Source organism: Puma concolor, chromosome B4, assembly GCF_028749965.1.
Source record: "Puma concolor isolate L17-30 chromosome B4, mPumCon1.1.hap2, whole genome shotgun sequence".
NCBI classification, from domain to species: Eukaryota; Metazoa; Chordata; class Mammalia; order Carnivora; family Felidae; genus Puma; species Puma concolor.
Genome location: NC_141673.1, coordinates 84,497,157 through 84,523,025, shown reverse-complemented (window position 1 = coordinate 84,523,025; position 25,869 = coordinate 84,497,157). Strand labels below are relative to the sequence as shown.

Below are 25,869 nucleotides of genomic sequence, written 5' to 3'. Positions count from 1 at the left end.
TTTGGCTATAAGTTTTAAATGAGTAAGCTTTATCTATGAGTAGGGAGTATTTTGTGGGGATGAAAGTAAGAATTCTATGTTTAGAAATATTTATTAAAGGTAAACTCTCAGGGGCTGTTTTCTGAGAAGGAGAAGGCTTTCATTCTGTTGTAAAATAAATAGGCTGAAGTACTGAGGAATGGAAAGAATTGAATGAGTCAAGGAGAGGCAATGAAAGGAAAAACTGCTCTTGAAGGTCTCAGGGAGTGTAAAATATGTCATTTGTGCAACACCCAATTGCCAACTCCTTGTCAGTTATTTTTCTAAATGCTAGAAAATTAACTAAGACAGAAACCTCTGCATCCATGAAACTAGTATTTTTAAGGTATTCAAAGAGTGAACAAATAAACATGTAACTATATACTATAATACCAGGCAATGGTGGTAAGTGATATAAAGAAAATTAAGAGAATAAGAAGACCAGGAATGATGGGGCAGGAGGACCAAATTTTAGAAGGAAGGGCCAGTAAAGCCTTGTCTGTGATTGGTAAACTTAGTAGATAGCTGAACAAAGTGAGAGTATGAGATAAGAGATGATCTGGGAAGGGTTTTAGAGGAATTAGCTAGTGCAAAGTCCCTGAGGTTTTAATGAGCTTGCATGTTTGAGCCACTGAGTTAGAAACTATTTCAATAGTGTAGGTGAAGGAGTATAACATGAGTCAGGGTGAGCAATGAGATAAGAAATGGTTGGATTCAAACTTTGAGGATGGGTCAGATCTTACATGCTAGTGAATTTGATGTGGGAATACAAAAAAGAGTCATCCTTGACTTACAGCATTGTTTTTTTGTGTTTTTTTTTTTTTTTTTTTTGCTGAAAACTAGGTAAATGGGGTTCTCTTTGGATAGTGAAGTTTCAGGGAGAATCAGATGACAGGAGTAGAAATCAAGATTTAGCATTAGGACATGTTAGCAAGGAGATACTGAATTTAAAAACACACTCAAAGCTGATACTATGTATCTTAACATAATAATGCAAGTCACTATGGAAGAAACATCTTCAAAGATTTAAAATCTCTTGAATATCTTTAATAGCTAGTACTGTCTAATTCTTTAAAAGCCATTTTTAAGACTTAATCACAAAGTGCATTATAGGTGCAAATATATGTAATATATATGATTAAAGTTGTAATTAAATATGGATTTCTGTTGGTCCTTACAATCCTTTTGCTTTCCCTTGGAAGATAATGGACAGTCTTGAGAGCTTAGACTATTACAAAAGAGAAAAGTTGGTAAAACTGATGTCTTAAAAAGAAGAGGAAGAGGAGGAAGAGGAGGAAGAGGAGGAAGAGGAGGAAGAGGAGGAAGAGGAGGAAGAGGAGGAAGAGGAGGAAGAGGAGGAAGAGGAAGAAGAGGAAGAGGTAATGTCAGCAAGAAGGTCGAATAGGAAGCCCTGGGCCTTCCTTCCCTCATGGGATATACTGATTCAACAGTGATACATGAACAAATTCACTTTTTTGAGAAATTCAGAAACTAGTTGGGAGGCTCTGCACCTGGGTGGATGTGAAACCAGCCACATCAACGCTATCTAGAAAAATTCTAGATACCCTGTCAGTGTCATTCCTGCTCCAGGTATAGGACCATGTGATCAGAAGGAATCCCCCGGCATCCGGCTTCTCCCTGGGAAGAAAAGAATCAGACTGTGTGTCCACATTCCAACATTTCTGAGGACTTGCCAAGATAGTGGCTTTTGACTCAACTGTCTCAAAGTGCAGATGGAACTGGGCATACTGTAGACACTTAGGGGACACTAAGAACAGTGATGGCAGGTGGAACTAGCACACAAGTACTCATCATAGTCCCCTAGCTCAGAACAAAGAAAACAGATGAAAAACCCCAGATCTTAGCTTCTCTCTAGGGAAGGAAAGAATAGGATCACTTTTCTGAGGGGTGTCTAAAAGACTGGCTTCTGTCACACCCATCTTAGAGCAATGTTACTCTAGACACTTAGGCTCCAATAAGGATGATAATGGTGATTTGAATTAGCATGAAGACTTGCAAGCCCCCAGAACTCTACCCAAACTGATTGATAAAGGTTTTCTCCTGTATATATGAGTCCAGGCTATGGAGACTGGGAGAAGTGGTTGTTTTTTCTGAAGTTCAGATACGATACTGACACAGAGTCAGAAGAAATGAAGAAGCAAAATCTCCAAAAACTGTCACTAATTGAATCAGAGAAATGATTTACCTCAAAGCAAATTCAAAATAACTGTCATAAAGATGTTCAATGAGATCAGGTAAAGGTAAATATATATAGAGAGAAATATAGAATACTGTAATATGATAGCAGTGATAAGCAAATCACTTAATTATAAGATAAAAGTTTAAAATTGTAAGTATATAAAATGATAAAAATATGTTAAAGTACACAATAAAAATTTGTAAGTTGTGTCAATAACAAAGGGGGGGAGGGGAGATGTAAAAGTATAGTTTTTGTATGTGATTGAAGTTAAGTTGTTGTCAGCTTAAAATACTGTTATATTTTATGTAAGCCCCATGGTAACCACAAAGAAAATATCTGTAGAAGATACACAAAAGAAAAAGGAGTCAAGAACTATTAATCAAAAAAAAAAAAAAAAAAAAAAAAAAAGAAAGAAAGAAAGAAAGAAACACAAAGACAAGGGAGGAAAAAGGAACAAAAGAACTTCAAGACACAAAACAATGAAAAATGGTCACAGTAAAAAGGGGTCATAAAGGTCCCTCTTTATCAACAATTACTTTAAATGTACACAAACTTTCCAATCAAAAGACATAGACTGGCTGAATAGATTAAAAAACAAGATCCAACTATATGCTGTCTGCGAGACTCCCTTCAGATGTAAGGACACACATAGGCTGAAAGTGAAGGGTGAAAAAAGATACTCCAGGCAAATACTGGCCAAAGGAGAGTCAGAGTGGCTATACTTATATCAGAGAAAAAAGACTTTAAGTCAAAAATTGTCACAAGAGACAAAGGGAGGGCAGTATACAGTGATAAAAAGGATCAGTTCACTAGGAAGATATTACAATTAAAAATACATATGCATTCAGTATCAGAGCATGTAAACATATAAACCATATATTGACAGAATGGAAGGAATAAATAGCAATATAATAGGAGACTTAAATACACCACTTTCAATAATGGATAGAACATCGAGGCAGAAGATCAATAAGGAAACAACATACTTGAATATTATAGACTAAATGGACCTAACAGACACTTACAGAACATTCTACCCTATAGCTACAGAATATACATGCTTCTCAAGGGCACATGGAACTTTCTGCAGGATCACATGTTAAGTCACAAAACAAGTTTTATCAAATTTAAGAAAATGGAAATTATACTATCTTTTACAAACACAGTGGAATAGAACCGGAAATCATAGCAGAGGAAAACTGGCAAATTCACAAATATTTAGAAATTAGCACACTGCTGAAAAACCACAAAGAAGAAATTACAAGGGAAATTAGAAAATACCTTGAGACAAAATTGAGCGCAACATATCAAAATATATAGTATGCAGAAAAAGCAGTACTAAAAGAGAAGTGAATGGTGACAAATGTGCCTACATTAAAAAGAAGGAAGATCTCAAGTTAACAACCTAACTTTGTAGCTCAAGAAACCAGAAGAAGAAGAACTAAGATCAAAATTAGAACAAGGAAGGAAATAATAAAGATCAGAGCATAGATAAATGAAACAGAGAATAGGAAAACTCTTTAAATAAAAATCAATAAAACTGAGTTGGCTTTTAAAAATTTTAATTTTTAAAATATCTCCAATTTATAATTTCAACTCTAGCAGAATATACAGTTATTAGTTTCAAGTGTACAATATGGTGGTTCAACAATTCTATCCATTACTCAGTGCTCACCATGATACATGTATTCTTATGCCCTTCACCTATTTCACCCATCCCCCACCCACCTCTAGTAACCATCAGTTCTCTATATTTAAAAGACTTGTTTTTTTGTGTGTGTGTGTTTGTCTTTTTTTCCCCCTTTATTCATTTATTTTGTTTCATAAATTCCACATGAATGAAATCATGGTATTTTTCTTTCTCTGACAGATCTAGGTCCATCCATGCTATTACAAATGGCAAGATTTTATTCTTGTTTTATGGCTGAGTAATATTCTAGTGTGTGTGTGTGTGTGTGTGTGTCTATATATATATATATATCACACCTTGTTTATCCTTTCATTAATCAGTGGACACTTAGGTTACTTCCATAATTTGGCTATTGCAAATAATGTTGCAATAAACAAGAGTGCATATATCTTTTTGAATTAGCGTTTTTGTATTCTTTGGGTAAATACCCAGTAATGGAATTACTGGGTCATATGGTAATTATCTTTTTAACGTTTTGGGGAACCTCCATACCGTTTTCCACAGTGTACGCTCACCAACAATAGTGCACAGCATTCTTTTTAGCTCACGTCCTTGCAAACACTTCTTGTTTCTTGTATTTTTAATTTTGGCCATTCTGACAGGTATGAGGTGGTATCTCATTGTGGTTTTGATTTGCATTTTTCTGATGGTGAGTGATGCTGAGCATTTTTCATGTCTCATTGGCCATCTATGTGTCTTTGGAGCAATGTCTGTTCATGTCTTTTGCCCATTTTTTAATTGGATTATTTGTTTTGGGCTGTTGAGTTGCAGAAGTTCTTTATATATTTTGGATACTAACCCTTTATTGGATGTCATTTGCAGATATTTTCTCCTATTCCATAGTTTGCCTTTTAGCTTTGTTGATTGTTTCCTTGGCTCTGATGTAGGTTTTTATTTTGATGCACTCCCAATAATTTATTTTTGCTTTTATTTCCCTTGCCTCAGGAGACAAATCTAGAAAAATGTTGCTACAGCTGATGTCAGAGAAATTATTGCCTGTGCTCTCTTCTAGGATTGTTATGGCTTCAGGTTTTACATTTAGGTCTCTAATCCATTTTGAGTTTAGTTTTGTTTTTGGTATACAAAAGTGGTCTGGTTTCATTCTTTAGCATGTAGCTGTCCAATTTTCCCCAACACCATTTGTTGAAGACAGTGTGTGTCCCACTGCATATCCTTATCTCCCTTGTCATAGGTTAATTAACCATATAAACATGGGTTTATTTCTGGGCTGTCTATTCTGTTATATTGATGTGTCTATTTTTGTGCTGGTACCATACAGTTTTCACTACTATGGATTTGAGTACCTTTTGAAATCTGGGATTGTGATAGTACTAATTTTGTTCTTTTTTTCAAGATTACTTTGGCAATTTGGGGTCTTCGTGGTTTCATACAAATTTTAGGGTTACATGTTCTAGCTCTGTGAAAAATGCTGTTGGTATTTTGATAGAGATTGTATTAAATCTGTAGATTGCTTTGGGTAATATGGAAATTTTAACAATATTTGTTCTCCCAATCCATGAGCGTGGGCTATCTTTCCATTTGTTTGTGTTGTCCTTCAGTTTCTTTCATCAGTGTTTTATAGTTGTCAGTGTATACTTCTTTCACCTCCTTGGTATGTTTATTCCTAGATATTTTATTATTTTTGGTGTGCAATTATAAATGGGATTGTTGTATTAATTTCCCTTTCTGCTACTTCATTGTTAGTGTATAGAGACACAAAATTTCTGTGTATTGATTTTATATCTTGCAACTTTACTGAATTCATTTACTAGTTCTAATAGTTTTTTGGTAGAGTCTCTAGGGTTTTTTATATATAGTGTCATATCATCTGCAAACAGTGAAAGTTTTATTACCAATTTGGATGCCTTTTATTTCTTGTTTGATTGCTATGGTTAGGACTTCAAGTACAATGTTGAGTAGTAGTGGTGAGAGTGGACATCCTTGACTTGTTCCTGATCTTAGGGGGAAAGCTCCGTTTTTCTCAATTGAGTGTGATGTTAACTGTTGCTTTTTCATATATGGCCTTTATTGTGTTGAGGTATGTTCCCCTCTAAACCTTCTTTGTTGGGGGTTTGTATCATGAATGGATGTTGTACTTTGTCAAATTCTTTTTCTGTATCTATTGAAATGGTCATGTGGTTTTTATCCTTTGTCAATGTTACATGTCATGTTGATTGATTTGTGAATGTTTAATTATTTTTGCATCCCAGGAATAAATCTCAATCATGGTGAATGATTTTTTTAATGTATTGTTGGCTTTGGTTTGCTAGTATTTTGTGGATGATTTTTGTGTATATGGTTATTAGAAATATTGGCCTGTAGTTTTTTCTTTTCTTTTCTTTTCTTTTTTTTTTTTTTTTTTTTGTTGTTGTTGTGTCTATATCTGGTTTTGGTATCAGGGTAATCTTGGCCACATAGAATGAGTTTGGAAGCTTTCATTTCTATTTTTTGAAAGGTTTGAGAAGAATAGGCATTAACTCTTCCTTAAATATTTCATAGAATTCACCTGTGAAACCCACTGGTCCTGGACTTCTTTGTTGGGAGTTTTAAAAAAATTACAGATTCAATCACATTGCTGGTAACTGGTCTGTTTGAATTTTCTGTGTCCTTCTGATTCAGTTTTGGGAGGGTATATGTTTCTAGGAATTTATCCATTTCTTCTAAGTTGTCCAATTTGTTGGCATATAATTTTTCATAATATTCTCTTATAAGCTTTTATATTTCTGTGGTGGTGTTTATTTCTCCTCTTTCTTATTTTGAGTTCTCTCTTTCTCTCTTGAGTCTGGCTAAAGGTTTATAAATTTTGTTGATCCTTCCAAAGAACCAGTTTTTGGTTTTATTGATATGTTCTATTTTTTTCTCTGTTTCTATTTCATTTCCTTTTGCTCTTACTATTATTCCCTTCTCCTGGTTTTGGAATTTGTTCTTCTTTTTCTAGCTCCTTTAGATGTATGGCTAGGTTGTTTGAGATTTTTCTTGCTTCTTGTGGTAGGTCTGTATTGCTATAAAGTTTACTCTTAGAAGAGATTTTACTACATCCCAAACATTTTTGTACCATTAGTTTCTGCTTTCATTTGTCTCCATGTAATTTTTGAATTCCTCTTTGATTTCTTGGCTGACCCATTCATTGTTTAGTAGCATGTTATTTAACTTCCATGTATTTGCGTTCTTTGGAAATTTTTTCTTGTGGTTGATTTCTAGTTTCATGGTACTGTGGTTGGAAAAGATGCATAGTATGACTTCAATTATTTTGAATTTGTTGAGACTTATTTTTTGGCCTAATATGTGATCTGTTCTATGTGTACTTGAAAAGGATGTGTATTTTACTGTTTTAGAATAGACTGTTCTGAATATATCTGTTAGATCTATCTAGTCCAATGTGTCATTCAAAAACACTCTTTTCTTATTGATTTTCTGTTTGGATGATCTATCCTTGCATGTAAGTGGGATGTTAAAGTCTCTTACTATTATTGTATTGCTATTGATTATTAACTTTATGTAATTAGGTTCTTTTTGTATTTGGATGTTTCCATGTTAGGTGCATAAATATTTATAATTGTTAAATCTTATTTTTGCATTGTTCCCTTTAAGATTATATACTGTCTTTCTTTGTCTCTTCTTACAGTCTTTGTTTTAAAGTCTCTTTTTGTCTGATTTAAGTATTGCTCCTCTGGTTTTCTTTTACTTCCATTTACATGATAAATGCTCTTCCATCCATTCACTTTCAATCTGCATGTGTCTTTAGGTCTGAAATGAGTCCCTTGTAGGCAGCATATAGATAGGTCTTGTTTTTTTTATCCACTCCATCTCCTTACATCTTTTGATTGGAGCTTTTAGTCCATTTACATCCAAAGTAATTACTGATCATTATATATTTATTGCCATTTTGTTATTTGTTTTATCACTGTTTTATAGTTTTCTATTCCTTTCTTCTGTCATGGTTTGCTGGTTTTCTTTGCGATATACTTGCATTTCTTTTCTTTTCTTTTTTTTTTTTTTTTTGCATATCTATTACCAGCTTTTGATTTGTGGTTCCCATTAAGTTTTTCTATATTATATTTTTGATATAGCAGTCTATAGTATTTTGATGGTTGTTTAAGTTTGAACTCATTCTAAAAGCACTAAATTTTTACTCCTCTCCCTCCACAATTTAGGTATATGGTGTCATACTTTACATCCCTTACTTTGTGAATCCCTTGGCTGATTTTTATAGATACACTTAACTGTAGTGATTTAGTGCATCCTACTTTTCTCATTCCTACTTATAGTCATTCTTTTCCACGCAACGAGTCCCCTTTAACATTTCTTGTAAGGCTTGTTTAGTGGTAAATTTCTTTAAATTTTTTTTCTCTGAAAACCTCATCTCTCCTATTCTGAGTGATAGCTTTGCTAGATAGAGCATTCTTGGTTGCAGATTTTTTCTTTGAACACTTTGAATATATCATTCTACTCTTTACTGGCCTGCAAAGTGACTGCTCAAACATCAGTGGATAGCCTTATGGGGTCTCCCTTGAATGCAACTGTTTGCTTTCCTCATGCTGTTTTAAAAATGCTCTTAATTGCTACATTTTGATCTTAATTACTCTGTGTCTTGGTGTGGCCCTGCTTAGGTCAATTTTGTTCAGGACTTTCCTCTTTGCCTCATTGATCTGAATTTGTGTTTCCTTCCCCAGATTCAGGTAGTTTTCAGGGATTATTTATTCAAATGTATTTTATGCCCCCTTTGCTCTCTTTTCCTTCTGGGATCCTTATGATGTGAATGTTATTATGCTTCATCAGGTCATTGAGTTCTATTACTCTATTTTCATTTATTATTTTTTTCTTTCTCATGTTCAGCTAGATTGCTTTCTACTATTCTGTCCTCCAGATCACTGATCTGTTCTGCTTCTTTTAATGTATTTTATTTTATTTTTGTACATAATGTAGCTGATTTATTTTTTTAATATGAAATTTATTGTCAAATTGGTTTCCATACAACACCCAGTGCTCATCCCAACAGGTGCCCTCCTCAATACCCATCACCCACCCTCCCCTCCCTCCCACCCCCCATCAACCCTCAGTTTGTTCTCAGTCTTTAAGAGTCTCTTATGTTTTGGCTCCCTCCCTCCCTAACCTCTTTTTTTTTTTTTCTTCCCTTCCCCCATGGTCTTCTGTTAAGTTTCTCAGGATCCACATAAGAATGAAAACATATGGTATCTGTCCTTCGCTGTATGATTTATTTTACTTAGCATAACACTAAGTGAACAAAACATAGCATAACAAAACTTAGCATAACACTAAGCATACAAAAGGCCGTATTTCATTCTTTTTCATTGCCATGTAGTATTCCATTGTGTATATAAACCACAATTTCTTTATCCATTCATCAGTTGATGGACATTTAGGCTCTTGTTGAAAGTGCTGCTATTAACATTGGGTTACAAGTGCCCCTATGCATCAGCAGTCCTGTATCCAGTGGGTAAATTCCTAGCAGTGCTATTTCTGGATCATAGGGTAGATCTATTTTTAATTTTTTGAGGAACCTCCACACTGTTTTCCAGAGTGGCTGCACCAGTTTGCATTCCCACCAGCAGTGCAAAAGAGATCCTCTTTCTCCACATCCTCACCAACATTGGCTGTTGCCTGAGTTGTTCATGTTAGCCATTCTGACTGGTGTGAGGTGGTATCTCAATGTGGTTTTGATTTGTATTTCCTGGATGATGAGTGATGTTGAGCATCTTCTCATGTATCTTTCAGGCCATCTGTTGGCCTGACACATCTTTAGAGAAGTGTCTATTCATGTCTTCTGCCCATTTCTTCACTGGATTATTTGTTTTTTGGGTGTGGAGTTTGGTGAGCTCTTTATAGATTTTGGATACTAGCCCTTTGTCCGATATGTCATTTGCAAATATCTTTTCCCATTCCGTTGGTTGCCTTTTAGTTTTGTTGATTGTTTCCTATGCAGTGAAGAAGCTTTTTATCTTGATGAGGTCCCAATAGTTCATTTTTGCTTTTAATTCCCTTGCCTTTGGGGATGTGTCAAGTAAGAAATGGCTGCAGCTGAGGTCAGAGAGGTTTTTTCCTGCTTTCTCCTCTAGGGTTTTGATGGTTTCCTGTCTCACATTCAGGTCCTTTATCCATTTTGAGTTTATTTTTGTGAATGATGTAAGAAAGTTGTCTAGTTTCATCCTTCTGCATGTTGCTGTCCAGTTCTCCCAAAACCATTTGTTAAAGAGACTGTCTTTTTTCTATTGGATATTATTTCCTGCTTTGTCAAAGATGAGTTGGCCATACTTTTGTGGGTCTAATTCTAGGGTTTCTATTCTATTCCATTGGTCTATGTGTCTGTTTTTGTGCCAATACCATGCTGTCTTGATGATTACAGCTTTGTAGTAGAGGCTAACGTCTGGGATTGTGATGCCTCCTGCTTTGGTGGTCGTCTTCAAGATTACTTTCGCTATTTGAGGTCTTTTGTTGTTCCATACAAATTTTATGATTGCTTTTTCTAGCTTTGAGAAGAATGCTGGTGCAATTGTGATTGGGATTGCATTGAATGTGTAGATAGCTTTGGGTAGTATTGACATTTTAACAATATTTAGTCTTCCAATCCTTGAGTATGGAATGTTTTTCCATTTCTTTATGTCTTCTTCAATTTCCTTCATAAGCTTTCTATAGTCAGCATACAGATCTTTTACATCTTTGGTTAGGTTGATTCCTAGGTATTTTATGCTTCTTGGTGCAATTATGAATGGGATCAGTTTCTTTATTTGTCTTTCTGTTGCTTCATTATTAGTGTATAAGAATGCAACTGATTTGTGTACATTGATTTTGTATCCTGCGACTTTGCTGAATTCATGTATCAGTTCTAGCAGACTTTTGGTGGAGTCTATCAGGTTTTCCATGTATAATATCATGTCATCTGCAAAAAGTGAAAGCTTGACTTCGTCTTAACCAATTTTGATGCCTTTGATTTCCTTTTGTTGTCTGATTGCTGATGCTAGCACTTCCATGTTAAACAACAGCGGTGAGAGTGGACATCCCTGTCGCGTTCCTGATCTCAGGGAAAAAGCTCTCAGTTTTTCTCCATTGAGGATGATATTAGCTGTGGGCTTTTCATAAATGGCTTTTATGATGTTTAAGTATGTTCCTTCTATCCCGACTTTCTCAAGGGTTTTTATTAAGAAAGGATGCTGAATTTTGTCAAAGGCCTTTTCTGCATCGATTGACAGGATCCTATGGTTCTTATCTTTTATTTTATTAATGTGATGTATCATGTTGATTGATTTGTGAATGTTGAACCAGCCCTGCATCCCAGGAATGAATCCCACTTGATCATGGTGAATAATTCTTATTACATGCTGTTGAATTTGATTTGCTAGTGTCTTATTGAGAATTTTTGCATCCATATTCATCAGGGCTATTGGCCTGTAGTTCTCTTTTTTTACTGGGTCTCTGTCTGGTTTAGGAATCAAAGTAATGCTGGCTTCATAGAATGAGTCTGGAAGTTCTCCTTCCGTTTCTATTTTTTGGAATAGCTTGAGAAGGGTAGGTATTATCTCTGCTTTATTTTTTTTATTTTTTTTAACATTTGTTTATTTTTGAGACAGAGAGCATGAACAGGGGAGGGTCAGAGAAAGAGGGAGACACAGAATCTGAAACAGGCTCCAGGCTCTGAGCTGCCAGGCAGACCCGTTGTAGGGATGGATCCACAGAAGCACAGCGTTGGGTGTTTGCGCAGTGCAAGAAAGTTAGGTGACAGAAACTGGTTCCGTTTGGGATTTCAGCTGGGGCATGGGAGAGGGAGATGGCACCGGCCAGCGCCTTTCTTCCCTGCCGAGCTGAACTCTGTCTTCTGGGGCTCAACACCTCTCCCTCCGTTGTCCTCTCGCCCTCCCGCTCTCCGAGCAGAGATGTTGACTTATAACATTCCAGATGTAAAGTCCCACTGGCTGTCAGAACTCATGGAGTTCAGCCCCTCTGCTTTTGCAAGCCAGACTTGGGGGCTCTGCCTTGGCGGGCGGGCTGCCCCTCCACCTCCCCGGCTCCCTCCCACCAGTTTGTGTAGTGAGTACGGCCTCTCCGCCCTTCCTACCCTCTTCTGTGGGCCTCTTGTCTATGCTTGGCTCCAAATAGTCCATTCTGCTAGTCTTCTGGTGGTTATCGGGGTAAATTAAGCAGATGTGGGTGGAATCTAAGTGATCAGCAGGACAAGGTGAGCCCAGCATCATCCTATGCTGCCGTCTTCTCCCCTTCTCTACCTAATGTGTTTTAAATTTCAGTTATTGAGCTGTTTATCTCTGATTGGTTTTATTTTATGTTTTCTATCTCTTTGTTGAGTGTCTCACTGAAATCCTCCAATCTTTTCTCAAGTCCATTGAGTACCTTTATTACCATTATTTTAAATTCTCTAACAGACATATTATCTCTGTTTTGTTTAGGTCTTTTGCTGTCATTTTGACGTGTTCTTTCATTTGGGACATAATCCTCTGTCTCTCTCTCTTTTTTCTTTTTGTCTAATTCTCTGTGTCTCTTTCTATATGTTAGGAAAGTCAGCAATGTCTCCTGCTGTTGAAAGTAGTGGCCTTATGAAGAAGACATCCTGTGGAGCTCTGCAGTGCCATGTCCCCTGTTTACCAGAACCGGATCCTTCAGGAGTGTCTCCTATGTGTGTTGCATGTACACTGGTAATATGGCTGAGCAACATTTGCCTTCAATCCAGTCATCTGCGATGGCTCTCCTTGCCTGTTGTGGTCATAGTTTGGTACTTGTGTTGTTAATGGGCCAGTCTGGGACCACCCGGGCTGGATTTGTCCCAGACCAGGACTTTGCCAGACCTGTAGTAGCACCAAACTTCAGGGTTCTCTACCTTTGGTGTCCAATGAGAATCTGTCATTGGTGGGTAAGGACTGCAGTCAGAGCAGTTCTTGGAGAACTCTTCCAAAGATCCCTGCCCCTCCAGCACCTGCTCTGAGATAAGTGAATAACTCTCCCTCCCATATACCCCGGATATATTTCAAACTGCTGCTTCTATGCTGTATCTTGGTGGGACTATTAGGCCCCTCTGGTTTTCAAAGCCCAACGTTATGGGAATTCATCTTCCCACTGTGGCTCCCCCATGCCTGAGATGCTTGGTGTGGGGTCTCCTTCTCTCCCCTCTCTGTGCCAATGGCATCCTTCCTTCCAACAGACAGTCCCATGAGTCATTTTGGCTCCTGACCATGTCTCTGCCCTTCCTACCCTCTTCATTGTGGCCTCTTTTCTATATTTAGCTGTGGAAAGTCTATTCTTTCAGTGTTTGGGTCACTTTATGGCTTATTTACACTGATTGTGTGTTATCTGGGCATATCTGTGGGATTAGGTGAGCCTAGGATCCTCTTCTTCTCCCATGTTTCCTGAAAGTCTGAGTTGTGTTTTTTATTTTTTTATTAAAAAAAAATTTTTTTTAACGTTTATTCATTTTTGAGAGACAGAGACAGAGCATGAACGGGGAAGGGGCAGAGAGAGGGGGAGACACAGAATCCGAAGCAGGCTCCAGGCTCTGAGCCATCAGCCCAGAGCCTGATGCGGGGCTCGAACTCATGGACCGCGAGATCGTGACCTGAGCCAAAGTTGGATGCCCAACCAACTGAGCCACCCAGGCACCCCCGAGTTGTGTTTTTTGAAAATATAATTGACAAACCTATAGCTAGACTAAGAAAAAGAGTAGATTAAAATAAAATCAGAAACAAAAGAGGAGATATTACAACTGATGCTACAGTGTGGGGGCGGGTGGAAGGATCATAAAAGACCATTATGAGCAAGCAGTCATACACCAATAATTGGATAAGCTTGAAGAAATGGATGTTTAGGAACATATAACCTAACAAGCCTGAGTCAGTAAGAAAAAGATAATCTGCACAGAGCAAAAAATGCTAAGGAGATTGAAGCAGTATTCAAAAACCCAACAAAGATCAGGACCAGGTGGTGTCTTTTGAAACTTTCAAAAAATCATAGAGGAGAAACCACTTCCCCATTCTTTTAGTGAGGTCAATTTTTTGCTGACACCAAAACCAAAGATACTACAAGCAAAGAAAACTACAGGTCAATATTCCTGATGAGTATAGGTGCAACAAGATACTAGCAATCAACTTCAATAAGGTATCAAAAACAATAATACACGATGACCATGTAAGATTTATCCCTGGGATGTAAGGATGGTCAACATACACAAATAAATTAATGTGATATACTCCATTAACGGAATGAAAGATATATATCACATGGTCATCTGAAATGATGAAGAAAAACATTTGGCAAGATCTAACTTTTTCATGATAAAAATATTCAAAATACTAGAAATAGAAACTACTCAGCATAATAAAGGCCATAAATGAAAAGCACACAGCGAATACCATACTCGAAAGACTAAAAGCTTTTTCTCTAAGATCAGAACCAAGGCAAGCATGTCCACTCTCACCACTACTAAGAAACATACTCCTAGAAGTCCTTAGCCAGAACAATTAAGCAAGAAAAAGAAACAAAAGGCATCCACATTGGAAAGGAAGCAGTAAAATCATCTGTATTTGCAAACATGATCTTATACATAGGGCACCTTTGGCTCAGTTGGCTCAATCAGTTGAGGGTCTGACCTTCAGCTCAGGTCATGATCTCGCGGTTGGTGAGTTTGAGCCCTGTGTCAGGCTCTGCACTAATAGTGCAGAGTCTGCTTTGAATCTCTGTCTCCTTTTCTCTCAGCCTCTCTCTCAAAAATAAATACAGCAAAGTTCCAGCATACATACAAAATTAACATATAAAAATCAGATGCATTTCTTTTTTTAAATTTTTTTCAACGTTTTTTTATTTATTTTTGGGACAGAGAGAGACAGAGCATGAATGGGGGAGGGGCAGAGAGAGAGAAAGACACAGAATCGGAAACAGGCTCCAGGCTCTGAGCCATCAGCCCAGAGCCTGACACGGGGCTCGAACTCCTGGACCGCGAGATTGTGACCTGGCTGAAGTCGGACGCTTAACCGACTGCGCCACCCAGGTGCCCCGCAGATGCATTTCTATACACTAACAATGAACTATCTAAAAAGGAAGTTGGAAAAACAATCTCATTTAAAACAGTATCCAAAGAATAAAATAGCAATGAATTTAATAAGGAGGTGAAACTATAAAACATTGCTGAAAGAAATTAAAGAAGGTACAAATAAGTGAAGACATCTGTAGTCATAGATTAGAAGACTTAATAATGTCAAAAGGTCCATATTACCCAAAGTGATATACAGATTCAGTGCAATACCAATCAAAATCCTAATCGTATTTTCTACAGTAATAGAAAAAATAATTCTGATGTTCATATGGAACCACAAAGGATCTTGAATAGCCAAAACAATCTTGAGAAAGAAACATAAAGCTGGAGGTATCACACTTCCTTATTTTAAGATATCTATTTCAAAGCTATGGTAATTCAAAAAGTATGGTACTAGCCTAAAGAGAGTAGAACAGAATAGAGTGCCCAGAAATAATATGGCCATGTGTAAATGGCCAAGTCATCTTTGACTAGGGTGTTAACAATACACAGTGGAGAAAGGATAGTCCTTTCAACAAATGGTGTTGGGAAAACTGGATATTCACATGCAAAAAGAATGAAGGTGAACCTTGCTACATACCACATACAAAAATCAACTCAATATGGATTAAAGACTTAAATATATGACCTAAAACTGTAAAACTCCTAGAATAAAACTTGGGGGAAAATCTTCATGACATTGGCCTTGGCTATGACATCAAAAGCAGAAGCAAGGCAAGTAAAGCTAGATAAGTGGATCTACATCAGACTAAACAGCTTCTGAACAACAAAGGAATTAACAGAGAAAAGGTAACCTATGAATGAAAGAAAATTTTTGTAAACCATATATCTGATAAGGGTATTCAAAATACATGAAGAACTACTACAACTCAGTAACAACAACAAAATAACCCAATTTAAAAATAGCAAAGGACTTGAATAGACATTTTTCCAAAGAAGACCTACAGTTGACCAAAAGGTATATGAGAAGGTGATCAACATCACTCGTCATCAGGGAAATGCAAATAAAACCCACAATGAGTCTTTCACAATGATGAATGAATCATACCTGTTAGGGAAGGCTATTATTAAAAACCAAAAAACACAAAAAGATACCAAATGTAGGCAAAGATGTAGAGCATTAAAACTCTGTACACTGTTGGTAGAAATGTAAAAGAGGGCAACTGCTGTGGAAAACAATATGGAGTTTCCTCAAAAAATTAAAAATAGAACTACCAAATGATCCAGCATTCCCGCTTCTGGGTATATGTTCAAAAGATTTCAAGGCAAAATCTTGAAGATATATTTACATACCCATGTTTATTGCAGCATTATTCATGATAATCAAGATGTAGAAACAACCTAAATATCCATGGTAAATAAAATATATACATATGGGTGTGTGTGTGAGTGTGTTTGTGTAAAATGGAATATTATTCAGTCTTTAAAAAGAAGGAAATTTTGTCATATGTGATAAATGGATAAATCTTGAGGACATTATGCTAAGTGAAATTAACCAGTCACAGAAGGACAAATGTCATGATTACACTTCTATGAGGTATTTACAATAGTCAAACTCATAGAAGCAGAAAGTTGAATGGTGGTTTCCAGGGACTAGAGGAAGGGGAAATGGAGAGTTGCAATGTAATGGATATAAAGCTTCAGTTAGCAAGACAAGTAATTTCTAGCGATCTGCTATACCACACTGTGCCTATAGTTCACAAACACTTAAAAATGTGTTAAGGGGAAAGATCTTATATTTAATATTTTTGCCACAATTTACAAAAGGAAAGACTAACTATAAGGTATTAAATAAAGCTCAATATATTGTTTGTTTAGGTAGTTCTTATTTTTCTTTAGAGCTTTATTTGCTAGTTTACCATGATGGTAAGCATTCTATGCAACCATCCTGGTCTCTCATGTGATTCTTCTTGTAGTTAGGGATAGATTTATGTAAATATACAATGAGAATCTGACTCTGTTAACGTTTGAGAGGCATGCAAAAGGCCTAAACCTGATAGTGCTTTCCTCACTGCTTTGAAGCTCCCAGAGTTTATTATCCCTTTGAGCTAAGGTCCTTATTCAGTTGTTTCCAGATAGTCATGGACATATTGATACATAACATGGTTTAAATTATACCAGCTAACTGAGAGCAGGTGCATTTTAATGTATTTGGAGGATTAGGGTTGGATCCAAAAGAGAGGTAACATAATAACACTAAGAGATTTGGAGTGAGGAAGAAAGGGAGAGGGGTCAAGTTTTCAGAAAAGACAAGACTTCACTTGGAAATACTAACATCTAGTGTTTCATCTGTGCTTGGGAGCAGCCCTTCCTATACTCATGATTTACCATGATGGGCAACTCTTAGAAAAGGCCAAGATCATGAAACAAAGCTCTTATTTCTTTTCTTTTTTGTTTCTTTTTCCTTCTTTTTCTTTTCTCTCTTTTTTTTCAGAAAAAAAAAAAAAGGCTAGCTATGATGTGTAAATATTCCACCTCTTACAGTGATCTCATTGTGCCACCATCTAAGCAATTGGTGACTGATACTAACTACTATGAATGTAGTTTGTGGGAAACTGAATATTCCAGTGTAAAATAGGAGATCAAATACCCTTATCTGTAAAGTAGCAGTATCAGGCCAACTGATCGATATGATTGCTTTGGTTAAAATTCTCTATTTGTCAAGCATTTATATATGTATGTAAATACTTTCACTTTTTTCTCTGATCTCTGAGGAAGTATATTAAGTCTCAATTTGTCACAACTTCCCAGGGGTGACTCTTAGTTGAAATGTCACTGACAGCTTGTGGTTTGGACCTTTTTTTTTTAACTCCAGGCAGAAACAACTAGAAGCCCTTGAACAACTGCAAGAAGATGCTGTCAACCCGGAAGCTGACCTTAGGAAGAAGGTCCACGGAACCAGCCCATGGCTGGAGGACGGAGAAGAGCAGGTAGGTGGCCTTTGACCACTTTATATTCAAAGGGAAGTTTCCTCAGATGTCTTTGAAACCATGAAGTAAAAAACAGAGGAGGAACAGAAAAAAAAAAAAAAAAAAAAACAAAGAGGAACTGCGAAGTTCAGTCCCTGGCGACCAGCAGCGAGCGAGCGGAGGAAGTAACGGGGAGTTGTAAAAGAGGCGGTGTCAACAGCCTACTGATGAAAAGAGGCATCTTTGCAGAAAGAGGCAGCTTGACATATCAGGACTTTTACCGCTGAAGAAATAGCTCAGGCATACAAAGCCCATGCAAACACAGAATTGCAGAAGTTCAGTAGAGGCTTATCACTTCCCTGAGAAGAAAAGCACATTTTCAGTTTCGTGTGCATAGTAACAGTGAGCGCTCAATTGCTTTCTTTCCTGGCCACCCTGCTAAAATCCAGCATTAACTGTACGTGTCCAGGTTGAGGATCGAGATCGGGCAGCCCACTCAGCCAGTGACAAAGCTAAGTCTTTGCTGCATAAATTAGAGGACGCAATTTCGGAACAACGGAATCTTCAGACTATAAATACTGAGTTAGTGAATACTTGCCAGACACTTGAGCGGAAGACAAGAAAATTGAAAAGTGAGTAGCAAATATTTGTTATGTCCCAATTCAGTCCACCTGAGAAAAAGGACTACAGCCATTTTTGCAGATTACAGCTGCTGTATTATTATTGCATTTATGACAACCAAATGGTTCCAGAAGGCAGAGTTGTGGGCTTCCAGAGAGGCTTGCCTAGTGACTAAGTAGATTGATTTAACGATTAACTTTCCCTTTCAGATCTTTTATTATGAGCTAGATTTGGCCCTGACTGCTATTTCTTTAAAAATTAAAGTTCTCAATATCTGTAAAAGTAAACAAGGAAAAAAATCTTGTATGCATGGGATATTTGAAATCGCAAATAGCTTACATATTCTACTCTGATTTTATTAGCTCACTTGTACTCAAGACACGGTAGAAAAGGACCTGCCTCTCTATTTTCTTTTAAGTAGTTATCTTAGGGGGCAAAATACTTACGAATTCAGTGTATCCAAATATTAAATATATGAGAATGCTTTTTAAATTTTAATGTGTTCTTTACATATATATTTTGCTTTAAAAAATTAGAATATTCAGTATTTTTCTGTATTACCTAAAAGTAGATAAATGTTTACTAAGGACTTAGTTGAAGAGACAATTGTCAAATGACAGCTAGCAGATTATTCATAAGCTTATTTTATTCTAGAAAGATAATTTGGTAAAAATAAAGCTTACTTATTTGAGCATTTATCAGACAATTGCCCTTATTTGGCTAGCTTTTTGTTCTATCTGGCCAGCTAAATATTCTTTTTAGAGACAGTTACTGGTTTGGGTGACAAACAAATGAATTATAAGCTTCAGGTGAAATAGAGATGGAGATTTTCAGTCTTGGGTTTGTTTGTTTTGTAGCCTTTCTATTGCTCTCTGAGAAAGCTGTTTAAAAGTTTAAAGGACTTGGCTAGTTCTAACATAACAGTAATTATTCAATATTTTATTATAATTTTTAAACCTTGCAGACCTTGCTGGTTCTCAGTAATTCTAACTATCAGTTTACTCCATCAGACAGTGTGCGGCTTTAAATGACATAATCTATATATTATTTTATGATTGCTCAGAAGGTATTGGAGAAGGTTCCCTTGTGATTAGAAGTGTTCATGTTGAGATGTGAATAACAAAGCATTCCAAATTTGGCTTATGGTATTTTTGCTTTAGACACTGTGCTTAGAGGACTAATCTTTTGCTTCAGTTATATTTATCTTTGATTAAATCAGCATTATACCCACTGTTTAATAAAAATAAGAATTTATCTCCTCCTCCAACTCCCCCCACCTTGATTTCCTTATAGTACCTTGTTGGAAGAGTCAATTTTTTAAACTTATTCCAAAATATACCTTCTTGATATTATGAACTTGCTCTTGTCTTCCCCAGTTTATTGGTCCAAACATTATTAAAAACAGAATATGAAAGCTACCCTGAGTCGCAGGCATGTGTTTTTGTTTTGTTTTGTTTTGTTTTCTGGCTGAATAAAGTAGAGTGGATGTTTCCTTTCTATCTTGAGTTTCTCACAACCTGCCTGGCTTTTTGAACTTCTTGTACTTGATTGTATCTTTTGCTGCCCATAGAAGGCTTACATATCAAGATTTTACCCTGAAGACCATTTACTTATGAGGATTTTTCTAAAAATGCCCTTTAAAATCAACCTTGCAACAAGAGGGAAATTTAGGTAGCACATATTTTTGAGATGTTCTGTACAGCAGATTTTCCAGATAGACTGTGAATAAATGTCAGCGAGGTAGGACAGTTATCACATAAACACATCCTGGCACATTCCACCATTACCACTGCCACCACATGCTGTTTGAATTCTGAGTCAGACTTTTGAATTCTGAGTCAGAAAACAAAAATATTCAAATCCATTTAGCTCTTCTGAAACTTTCTGGTTAGCTTAATACATTTATTAAGTGTTTAAGGCAATTACTTTCTGTTGTATCTAAGAATGGTTCATTAGCAGATTGGGTGCAGATTCAGTTATTTTGTCCAAATGTTAAGGTCAATGACAGTGTTCATAAACTGAAACTAGGAAGTTGTTTATGACATTTGATTAGAAGTCCTGAACTTAATATTGAATAAGTAATATTCAAGCTTTCAGCTGCCACCAGGACTGGACTTATTTCTTAGTGTACATGCTTTCCTTCATGAAATATGCCATTATAACTGCTAAGTTTCTGGAATGGTTCCTTACATATTTTCTTTCTTTTGCTTCTTACCTACATATGTATCTAAGTATCTTGTTAACAAAGGCCATTCTAGATGTATAAATGGATTTTTGTTTTGAAAAGGGAATAAAAAGGCTTCTTAGATCTAGGGTATTTACCCAACACGTTAGAGTGACTCTAATGTACACAAAACATACACCACTTGATCTAATCCAAACTATCACCTCTTTGCTGTTCATCCTCTTCTTGCTCCTCTCCCACATGAAATCTTTATTGAGTCCCTGATGTAATCAATGATGAGGGAATTAATTTCCTTTAGACATTATAAATATTTCCTTGGCAAGAGAACCCGAGAAGCTCCTGTATATCATAAATTCCTTATTTGAGCATAGTGTCTCTATTAACTTTAGAGAAGGCTTTCACCTAGATGAGCTCACTGGAAACTCTCTTCTGACTTGCTGTCCCTAGCATGAACGGCATGAGGTATGGGACAGATAAGAGCCATCTGGCTTTGAGGATGGATGCAAGATGAGGGCCACTTGTCTTGAGCCACTAGTACACAAGGGGGAAATGAGACAAGAAAGAAGGGTTCACGTGATTCAGACACTTAAAGATAGGTGTTGAGCTGAGAACCGAGGGAAAAACCCAAAGTCAAAAAAAAAACTTGCTCAACAGCTCTGATGGGATGGGGGACTAAATTTTCCCAAATGTAGGATGCAGAAATGGATGAAATAATCTAGGAGGCAGTATAGCATAATGATTAAGAGCATGGTATTTGAAGTCAAACCTACATTCTGATTCTAAATCTACAAATGAGAAACTGGATAATGTTGGGCAAATCACTTTACCTCTCTGAGTCTCCGTATCCTCTTCCAGAAAATGCAGTAGTTTATAAATAACACATGCAAAACACGAGCTAGTGCTTGGTCATACCTGGCAGAGTCTGTTCTGATAGAGCACGTTTCTCCACGTGCATTACCTCATTCACCATCGGCAAATGGATAATGACATGTGAGCATAATATGGAAGTTATGTCATTTCATTCATGATTTTCCTGGGAATAGGATCTGGGTTGGTAGGCATGGAATTGTAACCTTCGACAGGGAAGGAAGAAGCATATGGCTTTGGCTGCTGACAGGCAGCAGGAGCCCTTTCAGCTTTACTTTAAGAAAATTAAAATCAAGGGTCTGCACCTGGGCCTCCCTCCCCAGAGAGGTGCACCCAGCCTTGCAGAGCTCTGGCTTGTGGCAGACTGTAGTCCCTCCTGTGTTCTCTTTAGCAGTCCTGCTGCCCGAGAGTTCTACTTCCATCTGCATTTTCTTAGCACCCCACCAGCACTATCCCATTTGAATGTCTCCAGCTCTCCATGCTTTTGTTATTGTACGTTTCTATTATCCTGTGAGGCAGCCTTTGGTCAGTCATCTTAAGATGCATGTCTCAGTGATCCAAATTTTCTCCCAAGGCACTAATAGTTTATAATTGTGTTGGTCAGTGCTCTGGTTACAGTGGTACATGTGCGTTTTTAGTGATCTCTCCCGAACTGTGTTTATCTCATAAACTCAGTTATTTTTGGTCTTACAATTTTTATGTTCATTTTTTGATGCACAATTAACCTATCCTGAAATGTTCAGATCTTAAGTGTAGTGTTTAACCAGTTTGCCAAATGCACATCGAAACACAGAACTTCTATAACCCCAGAAAGTTCCCTTGTGCTACTTTCCAGTTACTGTCCTTCTCCCACCTCCTCCACTACAGGGATCAGCCTCTGATCTTTCTTGCTTTTAAGTTTTTATTTATTTTGAAAGAGAGAGTGTGTCTGAAAGCAGGGGAGGTACGGGGTGGGGGGGGAGAGGGAGAGAGAGAATCCCAAGAAGGCACTGTGCTGTCAGCGGAAAGACCTACATGGGGCTCGATCCCACCAACCAAACCATGGGATGATAACCTGAGCTGAAATCAAGAGTTGGATGCTTAACCAACTGAGCCACCCAGGTGCCCAGAATCAGCCTCTAATCTGATTTTTATCCCCGATGGGTTAGTTTAGCTTCCAGAATTGAGATATTAAGTATGTACTCTTGTTCGTGTCTGTCTTCTTACTCTCAACATAATGGTTATCTTACTATTTTGTTTCTCAGTGGTATGCCATTTTCATGACTGAACCATATTTCTTTATATGAACGTTCCACAATTTGATTATCTTTCCTCCTGTTATTGGACATCCAAGTTATTTGCAGTTCGGGGGTGTTATGGAGTAAGCTGCTATAAATATCTGTGTATAGGTCTTTGTAGGGACTGATGTTTTTCTTTAACTTAGGAGAAAGATCTATCTATGAGCAGAGTTGTTAGGTCGTAGTGTAGCTGTAACTAGCTTTTTAAGAAACTGCCAGTTTTCCATAGGGTCAGTAACATTTCACACTCTCACCAGCAGCGTCTGGGAGTTCCAGGTGCTCTACAACATCAACGTGTGATGGTATCAGTCTTTTTGTTTTTTGCCACTCTCCTGTGTATCTTGTGATTTTCATTTTTGTGCTGATTGGCTGTGACATATCAAAGTCTTTTGCCCATTTGCAAATTAGGACATTTGTCCTTTTGTTTTTGAGTTAGAGGATTTCTTGACATATTTTGGAGACAAGTCATTTGACAGATATATGTGTTGTAAATTATTTTCTCCTTGTCTGTGGTTTTCAATGAAATTTGATGTTTTTTAATACATGCTTTTATAGAACATGAGGTGACAGATATGTTGTGTTACAAGAGTCCATACTCCTTAAATATCAACCATCACTGATAGCTAACATTATTATAGCTCTAATTCTATGGCTTTAAATTAGCAACAACCAATTAATTGCAGGGCCTTTGCCCGAAAGCCTCATTGCATAGTCATTTGGAAAGTTGTTTTGTCTCAGCTTCTTCAGAGGCAAAGTATAGGAGACACCTGGTCCCATCCTATATCACAGATGGCAACAGCAGGGGATACAGTGGCCATTGTTTTATTTGCTTCCATGTGAAATCTAAATGTCCTAGAGACATGGCAGATCCAACTCCAAACACATAAAAAAGAATGCAAAGGTGAATGCAAATTAGGGTCATAAAGGCAACATGTTTTGCCTTATAAAACATATGGAAATACTTGCTACACATTTCACAAAACATCTGTTGAAATAAGGTTTACAATTAAATGTCTTGAGATGGACTATTCCTAAAACCCAAGATTGCCTGGTGGGAAAGCAGATGGGCAATTTAGGCAGCCTTCTACTAGCTCATTATTTCTTGTGAAACACAAGCTTAATTGGAAAATCCAGAGACAGTGTTTTGGAGATATATTACCTTCAGAGACATAATATTGGCCACTTCTAAAAGGTTTGGTTGCTATTGCTTAGATGTAGGTCTGGAGAAGTATAGGGCTTTATTTATGAATAGAGTTAACACAGAGAATTTTCTAAAATTGAATCTTTACTGGAGTTTGAAGTATTAAAATTTAAATAATTTTACTACTTAAGTGTGTTAGAAATTTTTAAAAAGATAATTTCCTCCTGGTGGGCCCAGTAACACTGTGTCAAGCTTAGTTGCAAAATAAGTAATTTTTACCAAAAAAAAGTCTTACAAAATAGAATTTTACTTATTTTTTCAAGCCTTTTTTCCTAGAAAAAATAATTTTATAGATTATGTACTTTTCACATATATTAACATTATTTTCATGGTTCAGAATTTCTTCAGGCTATTGAGATATAAAACTGTTGGTCTTTAAAATAAGCACCAGATTCACATGTGTTTTGGACACCAGAATATTTGCTGTTAATTTTTCTGGCTGTTAGTGATATAAAAAAAAGAAAAGAAAAGAAAGAAAAAAAAAAAGTGGCAGCTATTAATATGTCTCCATCTAGCAGAGCTTCCTACCCTCATTTGTTTTTAATCATCTGTGGGCTGAGAACACAGTCAGAGCTTGTGAGATTTATAGATAAATCCAGAGCCTACTGCATGAGTGGAAGTGTGAGGAGTTGCCACATGAATAAAGGGCAGGCATATCAACATCTATTTTGGTTCAAAAGATTTGGGCCTGTTTTCTGGTTCTTGGCTATATTTCAAAGAGTAAGGATTGTCAAATAAGTGATATGTTACTATGTAGCTCAGGGTTAAAAAGGTATTTTTTTTTTTCTTCATTTCTGTTGCTCCAGAGATGAGAATTTCGAAGTTACTAGGAGACAGATTTCACTTAAGTAGAAAGATAAATATTTTTAATTGCACGAAAGAGTACACCAAGTTGAGCATTATCCTATGCATCTGAGCCCAGCTCCATGCATACTGAGTCATCATTGAAATCCTCTGGACAACAACGTTCTCATGATCTCAGATGTACCTGTAGGATTCTGGGGCTCCCATCACTCATAGCTCCAGCAGAAGCTGCTTGGAGAGAGGATTTCTACCTTGTAGGCAGTTGGACTGATGACCTCTCAGGTGTATTCCTATGTGAAGGTGAAATAATGCTATGACTCACCTCTAGAAGACAATTGCATCTACCAAGGTTAATTTTAATACCCAAGAGTGATAGTGGTTTAGCCTCTCCAACCTTTGTTCTCTGTATCCACTGCCCCAGGACATGATTTGAGAACAGTGTTCTCAGAAGTCATTGCTTTTCCCTCTCCTTTCCTCAGGCCCCAAATTTAAAACTGTTAAAAGTTTATGAAATTAACCAGGGGAAAAAGCGGGTTACTAACGTCCATATTAAGCTGGTTATGAATTCTTTTTATAGCAACAGTTGAGTCACTGAGAAAGAAGTTAATTAAAGGACGACGCCATGGCTTACCGTTTCAGGTAAAAAACAAACAAAAAAACCTGTGATGTGTGTTTACTGTGGGGAAGAGGTCCAATCTGTGTAAGGTTTTGAAGCTAATTTATAATAGATAATGATTTTGATTATAAAATAACCAATTTAGAAGAAAATCCTCCGGGGGACTTTGTTCTCTTATGCACTGAAAGCATTTAGCAAAACAAGAGGAGAGAACTCACGTTAGTGAATGGCTTCTAATAACATCTTTCAGAGAAGAAACATTTGAGAATTTATCTATTAGCAAAGGGCCAGTTTTTTAGTCTTAGGCACTTCCTTTCTGATACTGTTGAATGTGTACTCTTGGATGGGCTGGGATGGTTATTGTCTCTTATTTTCTCCTGTCTGAATTAAACTTTCAACTCCTTTCTGTCTGGATATCTCAATATATCCAT

At 36.9% G+C, this 25,869-nt stretch overlaps 1 protein-coding gene across 2 annotated transcripts in view; it reads left to right on the top strand.

The window, feature by feature from the left end:
- Window positions 1–25,869, top strand: part of IRAG2 (inositol 1,4,5-triphosphate receptor associated 2) — a 128,904-nt gene that overhangs the window by 59,271 nt on the left and 43,764 nt on the right. Inside the window, exons 17-19 of one of the 2 annotated variants that reach the window (XM_086713834.1) lie at window positions 17,774–17,888; window positions 18,337–18,499; window positions 25,400–25,461. In XM_086713834.1, coding sequence (XP_086569960.1) covers window positions 17,774–17,888; window positions 18,337–18,499; window positions 25,400–25,461 — 340 coding nt within the window. Of the gene's footprint in view, window positions 1–17,773; window positions 17,889–18,310; window positions 18,500–25,399; window positions 25,462–25,869 lie in introns of those variants that run through there. The other variant, XM_086713830.1, reaches the window with a different exon arrangement.